Here is a 20,294-nt window from a genome sequence, read left to right on the forward strand (position 1 = left end):
GAAACAGCAAAGAGACCACCTACATGTCCTTAGACTTCAAGGGGATGCTGGAGCAGTGTTTATCAATCTGGCCAGACAGTCCATATTTTTTGCCCCTCCCAGCTCCAGCCCCTCCCAGCTACCAGGAGCTCTGTTTAAATTGCCAAAAACATGGACTGTCTGGGGGGTCGCAGAGTACTGGGTTGAGAAACACAGTGGTATTGAACCTGGAGGAAACCTGGGCGACACAGGTGACAAGCTTCACACCCACAGAGTGGAGACAGAATTTGAACCCCATATGCATAGAGGAGATAGGAAACAGTGCTACTCCTTTGGCCTGAAAATCCATCCATTCCCTGTACCTGCTTCTCCTAAGGAAGGTCATGGGGGTCTGGAGCCTATCCTGGAAGCTATGGGCACAAGGCAGGGAACAACCCAGGATGGGACATCAACTTATCAGAGAGTAAACACACACATGCACATGTACAGGCAATTTGGCAACTTGGTAATTAACCTTGGCATGTTTTTGGACTGTGGGTGGAAACAAGAGTACTTGGAAGAAACCCCACAATGATGTGGAGAGAACATGGTGGAGACTCAAACCTTGGTCCCAGAGGTGTGAGGCTACAGTGCTTCCCAGTCCTGATAATTAGCATGATATTACCAATGAAATATATTAGTCATGCCCGTGAGTCACAATAGCAGCTGGTGTTGCTACTCCTCCAAGGTCAATCCCTTTAAAACAAAAGAAGTGTATCTCTGTGCAAGTGTCTTCGTTGATCTGCAAAGCAGCATCCCGTCATTCTCCTTGAATCTCACAGCTCCCAGAAGATGCATCATACCTGCTCAGCAAACTCCACATAATCCTGCTGCCCTGGGCTGGAGGTCACACCAACGGTAGCTGTGCCCTGTCCGGTCTGGCACGTCACAGATGCTCGCTGCTTAAGGTTCCCTCTCCTGCTCACTTTCACTGCCACGGAGCCAGCATCCTCGCTCACACTGTAGCTATGCATAATTACATGACAGTGACATTAAACACTGTAATAACTACATATGATGTATCTAGAGGCATACCATGGTCAGAGGCCCCCGGGCTATTTGAGTAGTCATCAAGTCAGCCCTGGATAGATCTGACCTTCAAACACAAGTTAAAATACATACGGCAGACATGCACTCACCTTGCACGTTCAAAGGCGACGACGGACCACTCAATACGGAACTCACTACCATTAATCACATTCCCTTTGTTGTCATTCACTGAGAAACTGAAGCTATCCAAGGTTTTGTGGACACTTTCCACATTGAGGACATAATAAATCAGCCCCAGGTTAATGTCAGCTGTAGGGGTATGATCATAAACATTTATTTATTGAAATGTTATATACAATACAAATAAAACCACTCCTTGATTTGATTCAAAGAAGAATGTGTCATTACTTAAAATTGTGTGGCCGTTTAGGTTTACATTACTTTTCTGAAGCTTTTATTATTTGCAGATAATTTTTCATGCACTGGAGTTTATGTTGCATAAACAAACAATCAATTATTGTTAAAAACAACAACTAAGCAATAAATTGAGGCAGAATGTGCAGCAAAGGATGACACAGATACCTTGTGTGAAAGTCTTAATAGCCATTCCATTGTCATATTTTGTCAAAACTCCATGTTTAGGCTCGATCAGGACATTGTATGTCACCTGTCTCTCATCCACCTCTGGGTTTACTGAGAGGAGCTCCTCCTTGGAGATAATACTGGCCACCTGAACTCAGAACATGTGCCATTTCTGTTAAAATACTGAACACAGAGCAAGTGAAATGCTTTTTAGTAACTACACAATCCAGTAGGGGGCGTAAGTGAGACACTTGATGGTTTTCATTGAATTTACTGTTCCATAATATGATTGATCTGTCTGTCTGTCTATCTGTCACTACTATTTAATAAACAATTTCTCATACATTCACATTAAGGACAATACCTTAAAATAAAGAATACTAAAAGAGCTCTGAGCTATGACACTGTGTTTACCTTATTGTCCATGTAATCTAGCCACTGCAAACCCAGGTTAGTGACAAGCCTCAGCGCACCATCCTTCACCAGAGCAATAACAGCGCTCCTCTTGGAAACTGCAGCAATCTGAAACACATATAAGGAAGCTGTGAGGTAAACAATGTGACCCATCCATCTTCCAGCTGCCTCTCCTGGCCAGGGTCACAGGGAGGGCCTGGAGCGTATCCCAGGCAACACAGGGTACAAAGTGAAGGTACAGTACACCCTGGGCGGGATGCCGGTCCATCACAGCACATATACCCATCGGAGGAAACCTGTACAGCACATGAAGAACATGCAAGATCCACAAACACTGGAAGTGTAAGACAACAGTATGACCCACTGAGGCGCCCTGAGGCTCCCATCAGGTACTGTAGTATATTTACACATTTATACATATGAGAACTTGTGATTTGGAACTGTATGCCTGTAAGATCAAGCGCTTCAGCTTCATAGATGTTAAGGCCTGCCAGCCCAGAAACATGGACAGCATTCAAAGGTTTTAGTTTGATGTTTTTAAAAGTATGTATGGCTAGCAGTTGGTTCTGTATTGGTCATTCTCTTCTTCTTGGTATGCTTCTTGGGCCCCCCCAACCCCACCTGAGATTTGTCAGTGAAGAAAAGGATGGTGCCATTATTAAAAGGATTATTGGGAGGAGCTCAGCAGATTATAACGATTATGTCCCCACAAAATGCCTTCAGTCAGGGCTAAAGAGGAAAGGAGGAAAATGCGGGGTTCATCAACAATATTTGTGTGAGGAAGGACATCCCGTTAATATTCTGAGAGACCTCATATAACAGCACATGGCAGTTTGATGATAATGCAGCAGACACCACTCTAGCATACCAAGAAGAAGAGAATGGAAAACCGCCCCAGTTCCTTCAGTAGATACTAATAACAAGATCATTTCAATCAGGGACAGCAGGTAAACGTGTGGTTTACATGGATTTTTAACCTGAAAAACGTTCTTTTCAATTCCAGTACCTAATCTGGATAGTTCCAGGAAACAGTGAGTTGTTTATATATAGAAAATTTTAAATGACTTCAGATAATGGCATCAACTAAGCAAAATAACAACATACATGTAGTCAAATATATAGGTATAGAATGTATCACTGTTTAATATATTTTAGACAGTAGTTAATAATATCTGCTGAGGATGATTTATGTGTATGATGTAACATAGTCAGACTGGGTGTTTATGCAGCACAAGGGATCCTTCTGCTTCCTGACTATTCTACTTACTTCATTCCCTTGATCTGCCACTCGATGGACGTCATCACCACCATCGACGTTGCCACGGTTGCGCCTGGTGACCGTGCCGACCCGCTGGTGACGGCGAGGGACCAATGCAAGCTTCAAGGCAACAGAATCCACCTAGGAACATTTAATAAAGGAAACGGAATTGTGGTCAAGCTAAACAAAAGGATTGGGGAATGGTTCCCCGATAATGCACTGCGACACACTTGCGTTCTCTTCGAGGCATTAATGAACTCCGGCAGGATGGTGTCCTTCATGTGTAAATGTTTCTCCTCTCTTTTTCTTTTTGTAAGAGCCTCCCTCCCTTTGTCTAAAGGCGAAGGGGTAACAGGCAATGTCTCAGTGATCTACAGAAAACAAACAGAAATGAGGCTTTGAAGACACTATTCTCAAACAAAACCAGCGACGTGACATTTTGAGATCTGTGAGAAGATTGCAAGAAGTCATTAAGAGAAAATTGCCTACTGCAACTGGTTTACAAAAAATGGTGCCCAAATGAGTGAAAATCAAAGTCCATAGTGTGCAGGCTAAGCCATTTACTCAGGCACATTTTATTTCATCAGGTCACTGTGTCCAAAAAAGAACCATGTATTTTTTAGCAGCCGCACCTCATTAAAGCTGTCTGACAAGGTGAAAGTGGAATCATCCGCGTGCTCTTTCTCTTCGCTGTTGTGTGTATACTGTGTCAGACTGCCTGGAGCAAAGGTATTAATTTGTGTCCCTGAAACATAATCATGCAAAAAAAGTATGAATCCATGCAAAGGAAAGACCTGTCCACCTGCTGATTTCCTTTTGTGGCCCATCTACTGTAATTTAGTAACCTTGTTGTCAAGACAGGCATAAACCACCCATAGCTAAACAAGTTGTATGGTGTTTACAAATTACTGATTTGTTGCATATTTGAGTGACCTTGGGAGTGATGGGAGAAAGGCAGCTTATCATTAGTTCAGACAAACACCATTAGTGGGTAACTGACAGGCATCTCTTTATGTTCAAGCAGATTTCCCCATACACGGTTTACACGGCTCACTGTAGATATGTAATATTGGCACAGTTTCTGATGCACCCTACAACACAGCTCCTGCTTCATATGGGATTACTCATGTGTACACCAATGGAAAGATGTAGCAAAACTAAATGACAAACACAGGGGTATTTGTTCTCTGGAAAAAAGGCACTGGATTAAGTTTCACTATAAAGGGTTAGGAGCATTATTAGAGAGAACTAAAATATTCATAACCCTGGGCTATTATTTACATCAGTAATGATCTATCTGGAAGATGGCTGCAACATTATTAGAGAACACGCACATGCATCGACACACACTGATGCACATACGCACTCACACACACACACTGCTGAAGAGTCAAGGCGTTGAGGGGAAACAAATTGAAATTCATGAAGAGTGTAAGGATTCCAGCTCCTTGTCACAGGGAAACAAGCACAGAAGCTGTTTTTTTTTTTGTATTTTGGAAGGAAGCCTGATCAGCTATGGGTGGCTATTTCTAGAAGATGCTAAAAGTGATTAGTACCGCATCATTGATGGAAACTTTCATTTGGGTTGCAATAGCAACGATGCTGGAGGAGACCTCCACGGACAATATAAGCCAATAGGAAAACTTTTACGTTTTGCCAAGAAAAATTGTGATCAGATTTTATTATTCTTCTTAAAGAGATATTTTAATACAATCATACCAGAATTTTGTACACTGTATTTTCTATAAACTTCTAAACTGGGCTATAATAACAGAGAAGACATTGGTGCCAAAATGAGTCCATGGACTCTTAACATAATAGGTGTAATATCCATAAAACGATGTGAGCACATCTCTGTCTTGGCATTTTTAACCTGTCCGTTAAATAAAAGTTTGAATCGGTCTGCTTGTGCTCCATGTGCGTTAAAGGAGAAGACAAGAGAAAAGAAAATCTATGAGCTTCTTTGGACTGCTGCAAATCATTTGTCGATTTTGGAGGCAGAGGGTGATCGGTGGGTCATCAGGCTGTAACTGTCCTCCAGAGATACACCCTATCCTCTCTGAGCAACTGGAGCAGTTACATCCATCCTTTTGAAGTTCCTTGCTACAGTATGCACTGGAGTCATATCGTACAGTGCAGAGACTTCAGGAGGTGCAGTAGTGTGGTTTATCAGTGCTTTTCCCTGTCTCTGCCTATTACTGACTCTTGTCTTTCGGTATATCCATGACTACGGGACTTGACTTTCAAGGTTTGTCTTTGTACATCAGAGAATTTTCATGTGTATGTTCACGCCCCTAATTCCTTAAGTAAGTCTGACTGCCTTAGTTTGTGTATATTTTGCTTTTAAGTCTATGTATGCATAATTTGCAGACTGCTGGTTCACATTTTTAGAAAATAAAACACCCTTTAAACACTACACGAAAGTTTTTGTTCATGTTTTTGATTGGGTTTTGGTATCGACAGGAGGGATTGTTAATTGTATTAAAGGGAGAATCAGTGAGATGTGCTCATTAGGACAAAAATGTATGTGTGAATGACAAAGAGGCAGAATTCTGCAGGTGGCCCTGCTGACTGGTGTAGAAATACAGAGCACCAGCTCTAGCAGTTCCCTGTCCTGGGAGCAGCCATCTTTTTCACAGGCTGCTCCAGCACAAGACCATCGCTAAGTACTTCAGATGGGGGCCGGCTGTCCTCTAGGGCAGTGTTCGCCAATCTGGTTCTCGGAGACCCACAGACAGTTCACGTTTTTTTGCTCCTTCTCAGCTCCCTAACAGGTGGCAAGGAGCTCAGAAGAAGCAAACATGTGGACTGTCAGGCAAGCAGCTGGGAAAGAGCAAAAACGTGGATTGTCTCTGGGTCCCAGAGGACCGGATTGGGAAACACTGCTCTAAGGAACCACGGACCACTAAATATGCATGCAGCCCCAACAAGAAAAGTTGACCTTTTCAAAGCAAAACATGCCCACTGTCCTTGTCAAACCTAACGTGACCTTTAGCACTTGTGTAATAAAATAAACACCTTGCTATTAGCTTTTTTTTCTAAAAAGGTTTGCATATGAACAAAAAAAGAGAAAGCTAATATTACAGATTGCATTTTAAAAAAGATCTTTGTGAACATATAATTATTTCCATGCTATTGGTAAGAATACCATAATACCATATAATAAAATAATATAACATAATAAATAATAATAATAAATAATAAAGTTGTCAACTTTTCCATTGTAAAAAGCATCACTGATGTGGAGTTTGAATGACAAAAATGAAAATTGATACATACCAAGTACACTGATGAGGAAGGACTGCTCAGTCAGTTTCTTGCCTTCAGAATCCCTGAGGTTAAACTTGAAAGTGAAGTTTCCTCCTTCCTCCTCCTTTCCATGTACATATTCTACACATCCTAATTGAAAGACTACATCCTTAGCATATGCTTCATATCTCTCATGCCTGCATCTCCAACAGCGTCCAGTAATGATCATCTTGCCATTCATTACATGCTCAAATCAAATAATTTGGTTAAAAGGCGTGCCCATATACCTTTGTTGATATCTTCCTGCGTGAAGCTTTTAACTGGACCCTTTGATGATATCTCTGTAAGGTTTCCATTTTTTGAAAGATGCAGCATCCCAAAGCTGGGATCCTTAGTCATAATGTAAGTTAGGTTTGAACCACTGCCTCTCAGATGTTGATCTGTGATCTTAGCTTTAGATCCTGTAGAACAGGAATAACATAAATATGTGAACTTGTAATGAGTACCAAACTTATCCTCACCATGACAACATTTATTCGAATGCTGTATGCAATGATGCCATCATTGGACCTGTGGTAAGCTGGAGGCCCCGGTTGACAATCATTGTTCGATCATTGTTCTTGGTTGCACGTATGCTGAATTCCAGCCTTGCAGTCTTGATGTGCTGTCCATCACTCACAGAGAGGAGCACCATGTCTGTCCCGACAGTAAGGTTATTTGGGACATATACCAGCAGCTTGTCCAAAACATCCTGATAGCTGAAGCTAGATCTCTGGAGAAGAACACTGCCATTCTCCAACGGCTGCGAGTAGAACTTCAGCCTGCACAGTTTGCCTGTGAAAGACCACAAAGACCACAATCAAAAATTGCCCTGGTTTCAAAGTTTTGAACTTTCTGGTTGGTCTCATTTCGGTCCTCAAATTTCAGAGTTTTCAAAATGCCAGGGCTCCAAATGCAGTAAACACAGAGATTTCACATGCATGGTGCAAAAGCTATTTCAAGAATCCATCTACCTTCCTACAGCTTATTCATAGCAGGCCGAGGGGGGCCTGGAGCCTAACCCAAGCAGCATAACAAGCAGAAGGCTCAGGGATGCCACAGATGCCAGACCATAGCAGGGCACACACACACACACACACACACACACACAGTAATATACTATCAACATCTTAGACACACGACTTGCAAAGCATATTTCTGACTGAGTGGGGTTTGGAAATTTAATGAAAGTTCTTTGTCGGATTACATGAGGACTGAGTGAGCTTTGGTTCCCAGCATGATACTAAAACTAGCTCAGTTCTGAATTTCAGCTTCTCATCCACAAATACAGAGGCATAGAAGATAAATTAAATAGCACAATGTTGAACGACACTAAGATTGATCTGCTGCTGTGAAAGCTGGTCCTTATTATAGAAATATATGGATAAGGTGCACTGCATATGATATCATAGGGGACATGACATTACTAGGACAGACCGAAGGACGGCTGCTTCACGACGGTGAAGACGAGCTTGTCCGTCTGCGCTCCGAGGTCCAGCAGGGTAAGAGAGGAGCTGGTGATGACCACATGGCTTCCATCCGAGATAATGTCGACTGACTTAACTGGGTCGTTGTTTTCCCCCATCTTGCAGAGAAATTAGAGTGAAGGGGGGGGAAATAAATACTAAAATAACAATGGTATACAATATTCATCAGTGCAGGTAAATAATCATTTCAAAAACCTTTATGATGGAATGATGGATTTTAATATTCCCTGAATAACACTCATGTTCAGTACAAATAATTAATAATTGGTTAAATTTTCGATTTAGTAAACCACTCACTTTGAGATAGGAGTGGCAATGTTATATCAAATGGACCGGTGAAGTTTAATACATAAGGCAAAAGTCTTCAGTCACTATGCCCCAATTAAGCAGCTTACCAGGAGTACAACAATTACTCCCCTTACAGACTGCAGTGTAAAATCTTACCTTCATTTTGTAACAATGGCTTAAGTTTCACCCCAACTATTTCTGATAGATTACAAGCAGCAGCGAACCTTTTGTTGAAGAATGTCTCTTTAAAATATAAGATAAAGCCTTCAAAATTCCTAAAAAGCTATCAAAATGATCAGATATTGCTAAATTAGCAGGTCATTTGTCTAGATTATCACTTGTAACATGAAGAGTTACATTTGTTTCCTTACAAAAGATGTATTATTCTTATTAATATTTTTTTCAATGCATTGAATAATTTACCCATTCATGTGTTCAAAAATCATGAATGACATGCTACACTACGTAAAACTCCTGGTAACTTAAGCTCCAATTCCTCATGAACAGAACTTACTGCAATTACAAGCTTTCACTCAGAGCACTAATCCATGAGTTGCATTTTACAATAATATAATTTAAACTCTCCCTACTTTGATTCCTGGGTGCTTCGGCAAAGTCGTGATTGTTAAAGACCAGGTCTGGTTGTCATGGCAATTGTCATTCTCATCGCAGAAAATGAAGAGGAATGTGTCAGTAAAAGGAGGATTTCCACATTCAGATGCAATATACCTGAAAGAACAAGATAAACCATTTAGAATTGCTGTAGTATTTGAGCAGTAATATATCAATAAACACTACATTCTTATTTTTACCAGTTACATTCTAATGATAATGATGATGCTTTCAATACAAGAATCTCAACAGAGCACTATCTAAATACATAACTTGTTCAATTTAATATTAATATTAAGCCTTTCATTTACCAGAGAATCACTTACAGGTACCTACCAGGACAGATACATATAAATATGAGTTCACACTGAATAAAACTGGATCTAAACAATTATACCAGCTTACTTAATATTCATGTAATAATAATCTTTGATTGTATCTAATGGGTCTCACCTGCAGGTGAGTTCCAAAATATTATAAAAATAGTTTATAAATTTTCAAATTTGCACCTGCATTGTACAATTCAGGAAAAAAAAAACCTGGGCCCCCCAACACTAAAATTAGAGTGTACCATATCCTCTGATGGTTGATGTCCTCTGTTGTAAAGGATGAATTTTCTTTCAGTTCTTTATGATCTGATGCTGAACTCTTCCAGGTAAGGACACCATGCTTAGGCAATGACACCATAAGAATCTTAATCTTCTTATTTGAAGAACTGCAATCCTGTGTAAATCCAACAGGCAACACGTTACCTGAGGGGACGTGAATAATGTAGTAGTACATTCTTAGTTAATGTATTAATTAGCCAGTAACTAAGTTATGTACTGATCCCATGTTCATTCATCATTAATCAATCATGTCAATTCATGTATTTTTCATAGGGAAACCTGTATTAGTTCATGATTTGTTGAGTATTAAAGTAATATTTTGCCTCAAGTGAAGTCCTACCCTTATTAACTAATTAGTTAATTGTTAACTAATATAGTGCCTGAATGGAATACATGAACTGTCATGATTGATTAATGATGAACAAGCATGGGATCGGTACGTAACTAACACTTTGTTACTGGTCAATTAATGCATTATGTAAGCATGTACTACTAAATTATTCATGTCCCCTCAAATAAAGTATGACCAGTCATGACATTTTATTTAATATGCTGTCTTGACATGCTTTCACAACAAACTTGATCTGAGAACTGTAACATAATCATACATGAAAATCTGCATGCAAGTTTGAAGTTTCATACAGCAATTCTCCATGGAATAAAAAACAAAACCAAATCCCATTCTGAGTGAGTTATATAGAGATCCAGCAGGGAAAGGGACTCAATTTTGTCTCTCTTCCATTCTCATGCCTACTGAGACTCATTAAATGAGCTTTATTAACTGATTAACAGAGCATGACTGGACTAATGACTCCAAACTCTGTGCAGTCATCTGCAGCAAAGAACAGCGGCTATGCCACTTGTCTGCCACAAAAGAATGGCTGAAAAGGAACTGAAATATTTTCATTGTGGAGTTTAATTTACATTCATACTAATATTTATCCACACTCACTGTGCAGGCCAGATGTGTGTGCCTAATTGGGGTGCTACTCTTCTCTGACACTTCCATGGATAGAACCGTGTCGCACTTCAGACTGGGCCTGTTGCCTCTTTCACCTGGCACCAGAACTTTCACTTTCACCATTGTTATCATGAGAGAGGAGCCATGGGTCACAATAAACGTCATTGCATCGTCTTCAGTGCTCTTTCCCGCGTGCTCATACTGAATAAGATGCTGTTTGATGTCACCCACACTTAAGGTGTTGCCTGTCAAGCATAAGAAACAGCAGCTGAAGACAGTCACCCATAGTAAAACTCATCCTTACTGCTGAAGAAGTTCAGAACCACAGGAACTTAAATCGACAGTTAGCAAGCTAACAGCTAACATGGAATTAATCACAGACTATTTCCACAATCTTAAAGAAACATTGTTCCTTGCAACCCTAACCCTTGCAATTTGCTATAGGTACAATACAGTTGGCAGGTAATGTTGCAGTTGCATACTGGCAGGTATTTCTGCCTGGCCACCACAGCTGGCTCTCAGAAGACTGCCGTGACAGGGAGGTTCCACCAGGTCAAGCTGAGAATTAGCGGCATCTGCTTCCAAATCTGTCCCAGTCCAGTGCTGCACACCTACACAGGGCACAAGAGTGGCACCTCGGTTTGCGGCGATTAAGTGGCTATCACAGCCCATTACATCAAAATATCAATTGCTACTTTAAAACAAGATTGAAAACATATTTTTGCTCATTAGCATTTGAAGTACCTGATACTTCAAATGTGATTGTTGTATTCATTCTTTTTTATTGACATCAATTGATTTTTTTTTTTATGTGTTAATTGGTATTCTGTACAGTACTTTGGTTGACATTTGGTATCTTGAAATGTGCTTTACAAAAAATGTGATTGATTGATCGATTGATCTTTAGACAGACATATAGGTTACATGGAACATGCTGTTTATTTACAGATTAAATCTACAATGGTACATCTATCCAATACAAAGGCATGAGGGAAAACTTAAGGTAACACACAGGTCACAAGGGAAGGCAACAAGATACCATTGCCAGGCACATGCTTCCACAATAAGGGCAATCACTCAAGAAAATACAAGCCTAACTAAAAGCAGGAGAACACACATCAGTGCTAACCACTGAGTCACCGCTATGTGCTGCATAAAATTTATCATACTCATCAACAAAGACAAGACAATTCAGAGTGCTACAGTTACAAAACTGACAAGTAAATGCAAGAGACAAATCCTTACCTAAAGCAACTCTCCCACCCAAGAGAACCTCTAGGACTGGGTCGAGGATTTCAGGAGGCTGCTGATCACTGGGTAGTAAGTCAATAGCAAAATCCATCTCAGGTGTGCTGTGGTTCCCAATAGATACTGGAACATTCATGTAACTAATATTAGTGACCACTGATAATAGAACAGCCACAGATAAGAGATTCCATCAGATAGAAACACACTGTTGTTGAAACCCAAATGTAAGCCCTGTCAGTTCCAAGAATTGTTTAAATTAACAGTTGAAAGACTATAATAGGCCATGTTGAAAATATACCCTGAGATATACTTGATACATTGATACACACACACACACACACACACACACACACACACACACATATGAAGGGTAAACATATCCTTATGGGGACCGCTCATTCATTTCAATGGGAAAAATGCTAACGCTAACTATGACAACCTTAACCCCCACCCTGCCCTAACCATAAGTAACCTAACAAAATACAAGAGTTTTTGCATTTTTAGTTTTTTCATAGCAGTCACCGATTTTTATAAAATAGAGTTTTCCCTTATGGGGACTAGGAAACCGGTCCCCATAAGGGAAAAAAAACGGATATTTATCAAGTTATGGGGACATTGTGTCCCCATAAGGATAGGTAAACCCGCTCACACACACACACACACATACATATATATATATACATTCTACTTAAATTTAGTTTAATATATACTATATTCACATAATATATACAATCATATATATACATGCAGTACATAACAAAAGGGCTTCTCTCAGGGCTCACTGAAAAAAATGCTAATTTACCACACTTAGCCTGGGATTATTATTATTATTAGTGCTATGGTTTAGCCCATGGTTGAACCATTAAATAGTTAACAGAAGTTAACAGATGAAGAGTGAAAACATGAGAACGAAAAGAGTAAATATGCAATACCAAAACAACTGAAATTGAGAAAGCTCTAGGCAAAATGCAATTCATTTAAAACGTGCTTTGGTCAAGTTAGAATAGAAATGTAGATTAATTTTGCTCTTGCTTGTGAACTCACCATTGTAAGAGTTCATTTACTTGTTTTGAGGTGCTTTTTTGACAGTTTTGAGATTGAAAAACTGACATAATGTCAGGCAGAAGAGCATTGCTTAACTAAAATTGTTAGCACCTGTTTCATTTTTAACTATATAAAACTATATTGCCTGATATTATCCTTATTGAATTTTTCAGCTCTGCAAATGTTTCTATTGGTCTGGCCCTATTATATAATACATTTGAGGACCTTGGAATTGTTATTCCCTAATTTATAAGCTACCTCGAAGAAATCCATAAAGAGACCCAGTAAAAAATACAACAGCTAGTAAACAACAGTACACACGCTTTGTGGGCAATAACTACATGAGATATATTATAAAATGTGAATGTGGTGGATTATTTGCAGAGGGTAATTTTAAGGAATTTAAAAAAAGAACATAATAACAGCGGTTAGGCCACAGGCGTCCTAAGGGTAATACACCCATATGACAAAAATAAAACAGCCGTTAAGTTTTTAAAAATAATAATAACAAAAAAACTGTTCAATCTGCTCCTGTTTTTGCTCGGCCTTTTTTGAAAAGGCAAGCACCCAGCTTCAAAAGAATTTTGACCGCCTACATAAATTCAGCAGTATTAAGGACGCTACAAGTTCAGTCAAGCTGCCAGTGTGCATTCTCAGCAGAAACGCATCTTTTTCCTCAGATACCGGCATCAACTTTCTATGAATGCCACTGCATGTCTTCACCCACACACACTGGATATGTAATTAACATCCGATTATCTGCCAAAAAAGCATAGGTAAAATGTGGTCTTAAGGAAAATGAATTGAAATAGACTAATAGACAGAAAGCTTGCATTGTCTGTTGTCTATTGTTGTTCGTCATTCTCAGTGTAATATCCTAGAGATAAGAATGGTAACTGACTCATCACTCACCTGTGAAGAAACATTTGTACAGCCTTTTCATGAAGGGCAGCAACACTGGGGGTCGGTATAGGATCTTTCCGTTATCAATATCTCGTTGTGTGAAAGAGTACACAGGGGTATAAGCTTTGTCTTTGTGTTCTATAGTACCTACAGTATCAACAGATGGGACAAGAACTAATGTCTTTTTGTACCTCACTGGTAGGTAAGACATCGCAGTTATGAATTTTGGTCTCTCAACAATGACTTCATAAACTTGATAAAGGCAATTTCCACTGCAAAAAACTTAATTAAAATATTTGATTAAATGGTTTGAAAATGCGGTTAATGCTGGTGCCAGTAAAGGGGAGGAATTGAAATTCGGAAGCATGCTACACTGGAGTATACTGTATGGAGTACTGTATGGAGTACTGTATGGAGTACTGTACTTGCAGAGCTGTGGAGTACTGTACTTGCAGAGGTGTTAGGGTGGTTTACAAGGACAAAATAAATGAAGTCACTAAAGGTGTTGCATTGATAATGGATTCTTGGATAATGAGACTGACTAGAGGGATTCTGACTGGCGAAACTGATTAGGGATACTTGGGTATTATTACAGATTTCTTTTGTGGTGGATTATTAATGTCTGATGTGCTCATTGGTAAAAGTGACTGCATACTGAAGTGACTGGTTGTTGAAAGTGACTTGAGAACAAAGTGAAAGTCATTAAGAGAATTCAAGAAAAAATATGGCTTAGGTAGCGGCCATTGAAATCTGACCATTATTTCTCCAAAAGCTACATTTTGGACCTGATAATTCCCTTTTTTTGTACCTTGCTCCTGAGCTAGCGGGATGGTCATATTGTAGATACAATTTTCACTGGGCATTTCTGTCACAACAAATGAAAGCCCAGAAGGTAGGATCTTTGTAGCACAATCCTCAGGAACCTGTGTGGGGAAAAGAATATACACACAAACTCAGGCAGTGGAGCACAGATTGACTGTTACAAACCGAAAGACACATGTCCAGGGTATGTTCTATGAACTTCCTCACTGTGATCTGTAAAGTGCAGCCCAAGGAGAGTATGGGAAATCCAGGAGAATGTGGAAGAACTCCAACCCTGAGGGTATGGCCCAGAATGGTGCTCTTCAAGGACCCCTCACATGATACCTGCAACAAGCAGTGTCTGCTTTCAACAATCCACCTTTGTGACAATAAAGATTTCAATATGACTGAGTTATAATTTAAGAATATTAGGTGACACCTTACAATAAATAAACCTTCATAATGGTCTTATAATACATTCGTATACCATTCTGTGCACCTTCGTAATGAATTAAAAGCAGAGATGGGCACAAATACATCAAAAACTATCTTGCTCCAAATTACAAAAACTTACTCATCAAATGTAACAAAATAACTACTGGTGGGAGAAAATGTATTTAATTAAAATACAAGTAATTTGTAATTTGAAAATACAAATATATATGGAAAACAAAAACAGTACACAACAAATACCTATACCATTACAGCACTTTTTTGAAATGTGTTGCAAGAACCAAAATTGGAATACGTGTTTATTTTGAGAAAAACAATAAAATTCATGAGGAACACATTAAATAATGTGCTGTTGTATTGTTTTCAATGTAATACAGGTCAAAGATAATTTAACAAAGTACTGTTTTCAGTTTGATTTTAATTGAACATACCGTCCCAGCTTTTTCTGATTTGTGGTTGTATACACACACACATACACGCACACACACAAACACACACATTATTACAGATGGCCGTTAGGGTAAAAATCGTGAGACAGAATAAGTCTCCACATGGCATTTTTTCTCCTCTAGACACGGTAAAGAACAAGTAACAGTACTCAGACAACAGAATGCAGTTTGGCCTAATAATACAATGAAGAAATTATCCTATCCTATATGTGGGCTTAATGATAGACATTATAACTGTATACTCATGTAACATTAATAACAAACATATCATGTGTTTGCTATTAATGTATATTAAAGCTGTTAAAGCATGATAGGGTGTTACTGACTGCTTATGAATGTTGTATGAATGCATTATGAAGGTGCACTGCATGTTCTACTAATGTATTTTAAGGGCATTATGAAACTGCAGTTAAGAAGAAGCATTACCGAATATTAGCTAGCTTTCGTCTAACACTTACACTTTAGTTTATGCAGCATGCTTGATATACATATTTTTATTCTTAAGAACTCCATCATGTTTTATGGTGCACAGAATATGGATATCTTTGTCAGAGATGAGATGGACATGTAAATTCCCATTGTCTTCCATAATTCACCATGTAATGGCTACGGAAGCTACTTTAATTCCTGCTAACTTTGTAGATGGTTTTTTGCCAGGATGCAAATTAAAAAAGAAATCCATTCTAAAACAGAAACTTAAGTAAAGTAATTATTTGTTTGCCTCTGTTCTTCATTATAATCAAAATGGTTTGGTCAAGGCCAAGCAATCAATTTAATTTCCATGGTAACTGCAGTGTTTGTCGCAGTGATTGTGGAGGCCATTGAAAAATGGACTGACAATTTATACATTTCTAAAGATATTACCAAGAAAGATTTTAGGTTGTTAATGCTAGTACTTATAATTATGTTTATATAGGAATATATATTTCCGTTTATGACCGTTTATGTTAATTATTTGTAGACCATGTCATTCAGTGCACAATTTTTGTATTGAAAAACTTCATGAGCACTAAATTTCTAACCTCTGTATGATCCTCACAACCTGTAACCACAACCTAAACAAATTTTTGAAAGCATAATCCAATGATACATAACTGAAAACCTTCTCCGAAGATTGTTGGAGGGTATTATGTGTCTAAAAGCCACAGAAGAAAGCATATTTTAGGAGCAAACTTTCAATCCATTCCAATTAAATCCAGTCCTTTGAAATTCCTCACCTGGAACTTAACTGCATCCCAATCCACCCTGGAGCCCAAGTGTCGATACCATACTCTGCCCCTGTTGATATCTGCCTGAGCGAACGACAGGACTCCTATGGCAGCCGGATTATTGCTAAGGAGAAGCTCCTCATCATGGATGCTGGTTGACATGGATGACCAGAGGACAATTTCACCTGTGCCAAGGAGATCGAGCACATATACAAGCACTGTTAGTTCAGATGCCTCATCAAGTGCATAAAAATGGGTGTGGCTAGGAGATGCAAGTATTTGTAACTGAAGAAAAACCAGAGACTGCAGCACGTAGTGGACCTTCATCTTCCACCTGACAGAATACCTTCGAATTCAACTAAGGCACACAATTATTTCATGGCCATGACAAAACACTACACTGAATAAGTCATTCAATACTTTTCTGCATGTTTATGTAACAGTAGATGTCTAGCAGCACAAAGAAACAATTACTAAAATAAACATATGTCCTAAAAGTCTATGTACCATACTTGGGATTTTCTTTGGAGGGGGAAATGGTGTAGTGAATTTGAGAGTCCCTGGAGCCGTGACACTCTGCTCTCAGATGGCTTTTGGTGATCCTGACCGCCCCCCCTTCATTCACCCAGGCAGTGAGGAAGGACACAACATGAGAAGTAACAAGGCCCTGTGGAAAAAAATAAACACTGTATGTTCCAGCACAGTAGACATAATATGCTCACCTCACATTTTATTAGTATGCAGAAAAGAACTTGCTTCAGAATATTTTTTTTCTGCAAAAAACAAGTATTAGATCATTCTTGTACTAGCAAGAGACTGGACGGCAACAAGCAAACAAAGAATAAATACTGCATGTGTTCTACTTCATAACTGCTTTAAGTCAGAGCGCAAAAGGAAGAAGCAGCTGCTGAAAAAAGAACATTCTTCAAGATATGTTTACTGCCAGCTTCATTAGAAGGTGCACAGGTCCAATGAAATTTTAATGAAAGGACATAAATATCGGAAGCTGAGAAATATCACCAGCAGAGCTGCTGTAGTGTTTCTAACATTAATCCATTCATAAGGGTCAGAGGGAATGCTCAGCCTATCCCAGGAGGGTTAGGGCACAAGGCTGGGAACATCCTGAACAGGACGCCAGGACATCACAGGGCGCACTGCTGCACACAGAGTCTGGGCGATTTAGAGACACCAATTCACTTGGACAGTGGAAGCAAACATAGAGAGAATATGCACAATTGACACACAGTGTAAAGGCAGGAAAAAAACTTGCATCCCAGAAGGTTTAAGACTACAGTGTTCTCCACTAGATCACTGTGACACTGGTTTTACTAATGCATATGTTAAATACAAAATAAATAAATAAATCAAGCAAGCAATGACACGCTATGCACAATCCTCTGATTACATACTCATAGAAACACTTTGTGCTTTGCAATTTACGCTTTGTAAATTTCTATTATTTTTTAATTAGTGGTTCTTGCATGTAACTCATAAATTATGGGTGGAAAATCAAAGCATTATAAGCTTGAAAGAGCTACACCATTTGAAATAAAGTGAAACCAGCACTGCACTCTTGGAAAAGCAGCCTGTCACACAGTTCAATACCTTTCATTACCCATATAAATTGTAATCCTGAGTAACGTAACAACCTTTAGAACATTCCACCAAATTCTTCTGAAGGAAAAAAGAAAAACAGAACAGAAAAGGATCAGGCCTTGTGGACATTTAATTCAAATTACTATTTTTTTTTTACCCTAGAGATCAAAGCATTTGAATGAGCAAGTAAACTGTGTTTAGCCTAGAAGGTCTATCTAAAACAGGTTAATCACGACTGTTGGGAAAATACGACAGCTTCTTGCAAAAAATGCTTTGGTCACAAGAAAGAATAACAATTGCATCATTAAATTGCAGTTATTGCACAGCTTACATTGTCATGCATCTTTTAATAGGCCTTTCTTTACACGCAACTTAGCATTCGAAAACAAACACTGCTGTGTGTCAATTCACACAATGCTGACTGGACTTTCTATAATTACTCTCTGTATGTTAATACTCTTTTTAGCAATATTATTATATGAACTTAAGAGAAAAGCACTTTGGGAATGTAAACCGGTCACAGGACATTTAAGGCTGAAGCATCAATATAACATTCCCTCCAAGAAAAGTCTGTCCTTATCCAGAAACAGTTTTGAGACAATTTTGTGAACAAGTCACTTCTAAGTGCTGAACTTGAAGGATGTCCAGTGCAGATAATATTTAGATTAAAGACATAGGGAATTCCTGCAGGAAAGCACAGCACCTTCCATCTCCTCACCTGGTTTTCCACGTCAATTGTGAAGAGCAGGTTCTGATAGCTGTGTCCGTCGCTGATCTGCAGCAGCACCCTGTCCTGCAGCTGACTGGAGCCACCATGGATGTACCGCAGCTGCTCTCGTCCCAGCTCCCCCAGTGTAAAATGCCGCACCGGCTTCTCGTCATAGACACGTGTCAGGTGGCCATGCTGGGCCGGGTCCAGCACCAGCAGCAGCACATCTTCTGGGTCATCATCATCATCCGCAACCCACAGCACTGACCTGGTAATCACTGCCGCCTCCCCTTGCTTGACCATTAATGGCTTGTTGACAAACACACATGGAGGCTGTTCGAGAAAAAGAAGAGGCTTTACTCACCAGCTGCCACTCGCACACAGTCAGGATGATAAATCAGAGGCCCACTGCAGGGTCGGTACTCTTCTGAAATTTTCATAACTTTTTATTAGGCTTTTTCAGTTTAACTTTAGTTTCAGCACATAGATAGTTTTACTTTTTGTTTTATTGTCAGGGAATGACTCATTTTGGATTCCATTTAGCTGCAATTTTAGTTTTTGCTGTTTTGTGGAATGCTTTGATTAAGGTATGTAGCTGAAAAGCATGATGTCTGATATAAACTATAAACCCACACACTGTTAGAAAAATGAATTAAAATGTATTACCGCTTACATTATTTAAAAGTTTTGCATTTCAGCTTAGACAACAGATGCAAAAAAAGTTAAATTAAAATTAATTCAACAACAAACTACTAACAAACACAGAAGTAACTGATATCCACCAAGAGACATTTTGTTGATATTTTTTGATAATGATGGTACTCAATCTTTATCTATAAAACTGTCCATACGGGAGAGGGCTGTGTTCTTGGTATTTGATTGATTCCTACATAAGAACATAAGAAATTTACAAACGAGCTTGTTTGGGGAGAACTTAACTAATAGCTCAGAGTTGTTATAATCTTATCTAGTTCTGATTTAAAGGAACCCAGGGTTTTAGCTTGCGTTACACTAGCAGGAAGACTATTCCATACCCTAACTACACGCTGTGTAAAGAAGTGCTTCCTCAAATTCATTAAAAAAAATTCTCCCACTAATTTCCACTTATGGCCACGAGTTCTAGTATTTAAACTAATATTGAAGTAGTCATTTGGCTGAACAGCATCCAGACTTGTTAGAATCTTATATACAGTACCTGGATCATGTCCCCCATTAGTCTCCTTTGCTCAAGGCTAAACAGATTCAGCTCAGCTAACCTCTCCTCATAAGATATTAACGAGAATGACTTTTCATTGCTAGTTTTCATTTTCACAAATAGTTTTTGCTAATGATAGCAATCTTGGTGCCTCCAGGATCGGCTCCGGACCCCCCAGGACC

The 20,294-nt window shown here is 39.1% G+C and overlaps 1 protein-coding gene across 1 annotated transcript in view; it reads right to left on the minus strand.

The window, feature by feature from the left end:
- The window catches only part of LOC111833442 (extracellular matrix organizing protein FRAS1-like), a 120,027-nt gene that overhangs the window by 17,989 nt on the left and 81,744 nt on the right, over window positions 1-20,294 (minus strand). Inside the window, exons 21-42 of the mRNA XM_023791713.2 lie at window positions 18,927-19,250; window positions 17,120-17,279; window positions 16,622-16,797; window positions 14,731-14,847; window positions 14,510-14,624; window positions 13,711-13,848; window positions 11,752-11,877; window positions 10,989-11,117; window positions 10,498-10,751; window positions 9,509-9,660; window positions 8,916-9,054; window positions 7,988-8,135; window positions 7,082-7,345; window positions 6,799-6,972; window positions 6,542-6,661; window positions 3,895-4,007; window positions 3,493-3,633; window positions 3,272-3,403; window positions 2,005-2,112; window positions 1,591-1,738; window positions 1,158-1,317; window positions 822-984 (exon numbers count right to left, since the gene is read on the minus strand). Of these exons, the coding sequence (XP_023647481.2) occupies window positions 822-984; window positions 1,158-1,317; window positions 1,591-1,738; window positions 2,005-2,112; window positions 3,272-3,403; window positions 3,493-3,633; window positions 3,895-4,007; window positions 6,542-6,661; window positions 6,799-6,972; window positions 7,082-7,345; window positions 7,988-8,135; window positions 8,916-9,054; window positions 9,509-9,660; window positions 10,498-10,751; window positions 10,989-11,117; window positions 11,752-11,877; window positions 13,711-13,848; window positions 14,510-14,624; window positions 14,731-14,847; window positions 16,622-16,797; window positions 17,120-17,279; window positions 18,927-19,250 (3,501 nt within the window). The remainder of the gene's footprint in view (window positions 1-821; window positions 985-1,157; window positions 1,318-1,590; window positions 1,739-2,004; window positions 2,113-3,271; window positions 3,404-3,492; window positions 3,634-3,894; window positions 4,008-6,541; window positions 6,662-6,798; window positions 6,973-7,081; window positions 7,346-7,987; window positions 8,136-8,915; window positions 9,055-9,508; window positions 9,661-10,497; window positions 10,752-10,988; window positions 11,118-11,751; window positions 11,878-13,710; window positions 13,849-14,509; window positions 14,625-14,730; window positions 14,848-16,621; window positions 16,798-17,119; window positions 17,280-18,926; window positions 19,251-20,294) is intronic.

The sequence above is a fragment of the Paramormyrops kingsleyae genome, chromosome 7 (genome assembly GCF_048594095.1).
Source record: "Paramormyrops kingsleyae isolate MSU_618 chromosome 7, PKINGS_0.4, whole genome shotgun sequence".
Taxonomy (NCBI): Eukaryota; Metazoa; Chordata; class Actinopteri; order Osteoglossiformes; family Mormyridae; genus Paramormyrops; species Paramormyrops kingsleyae.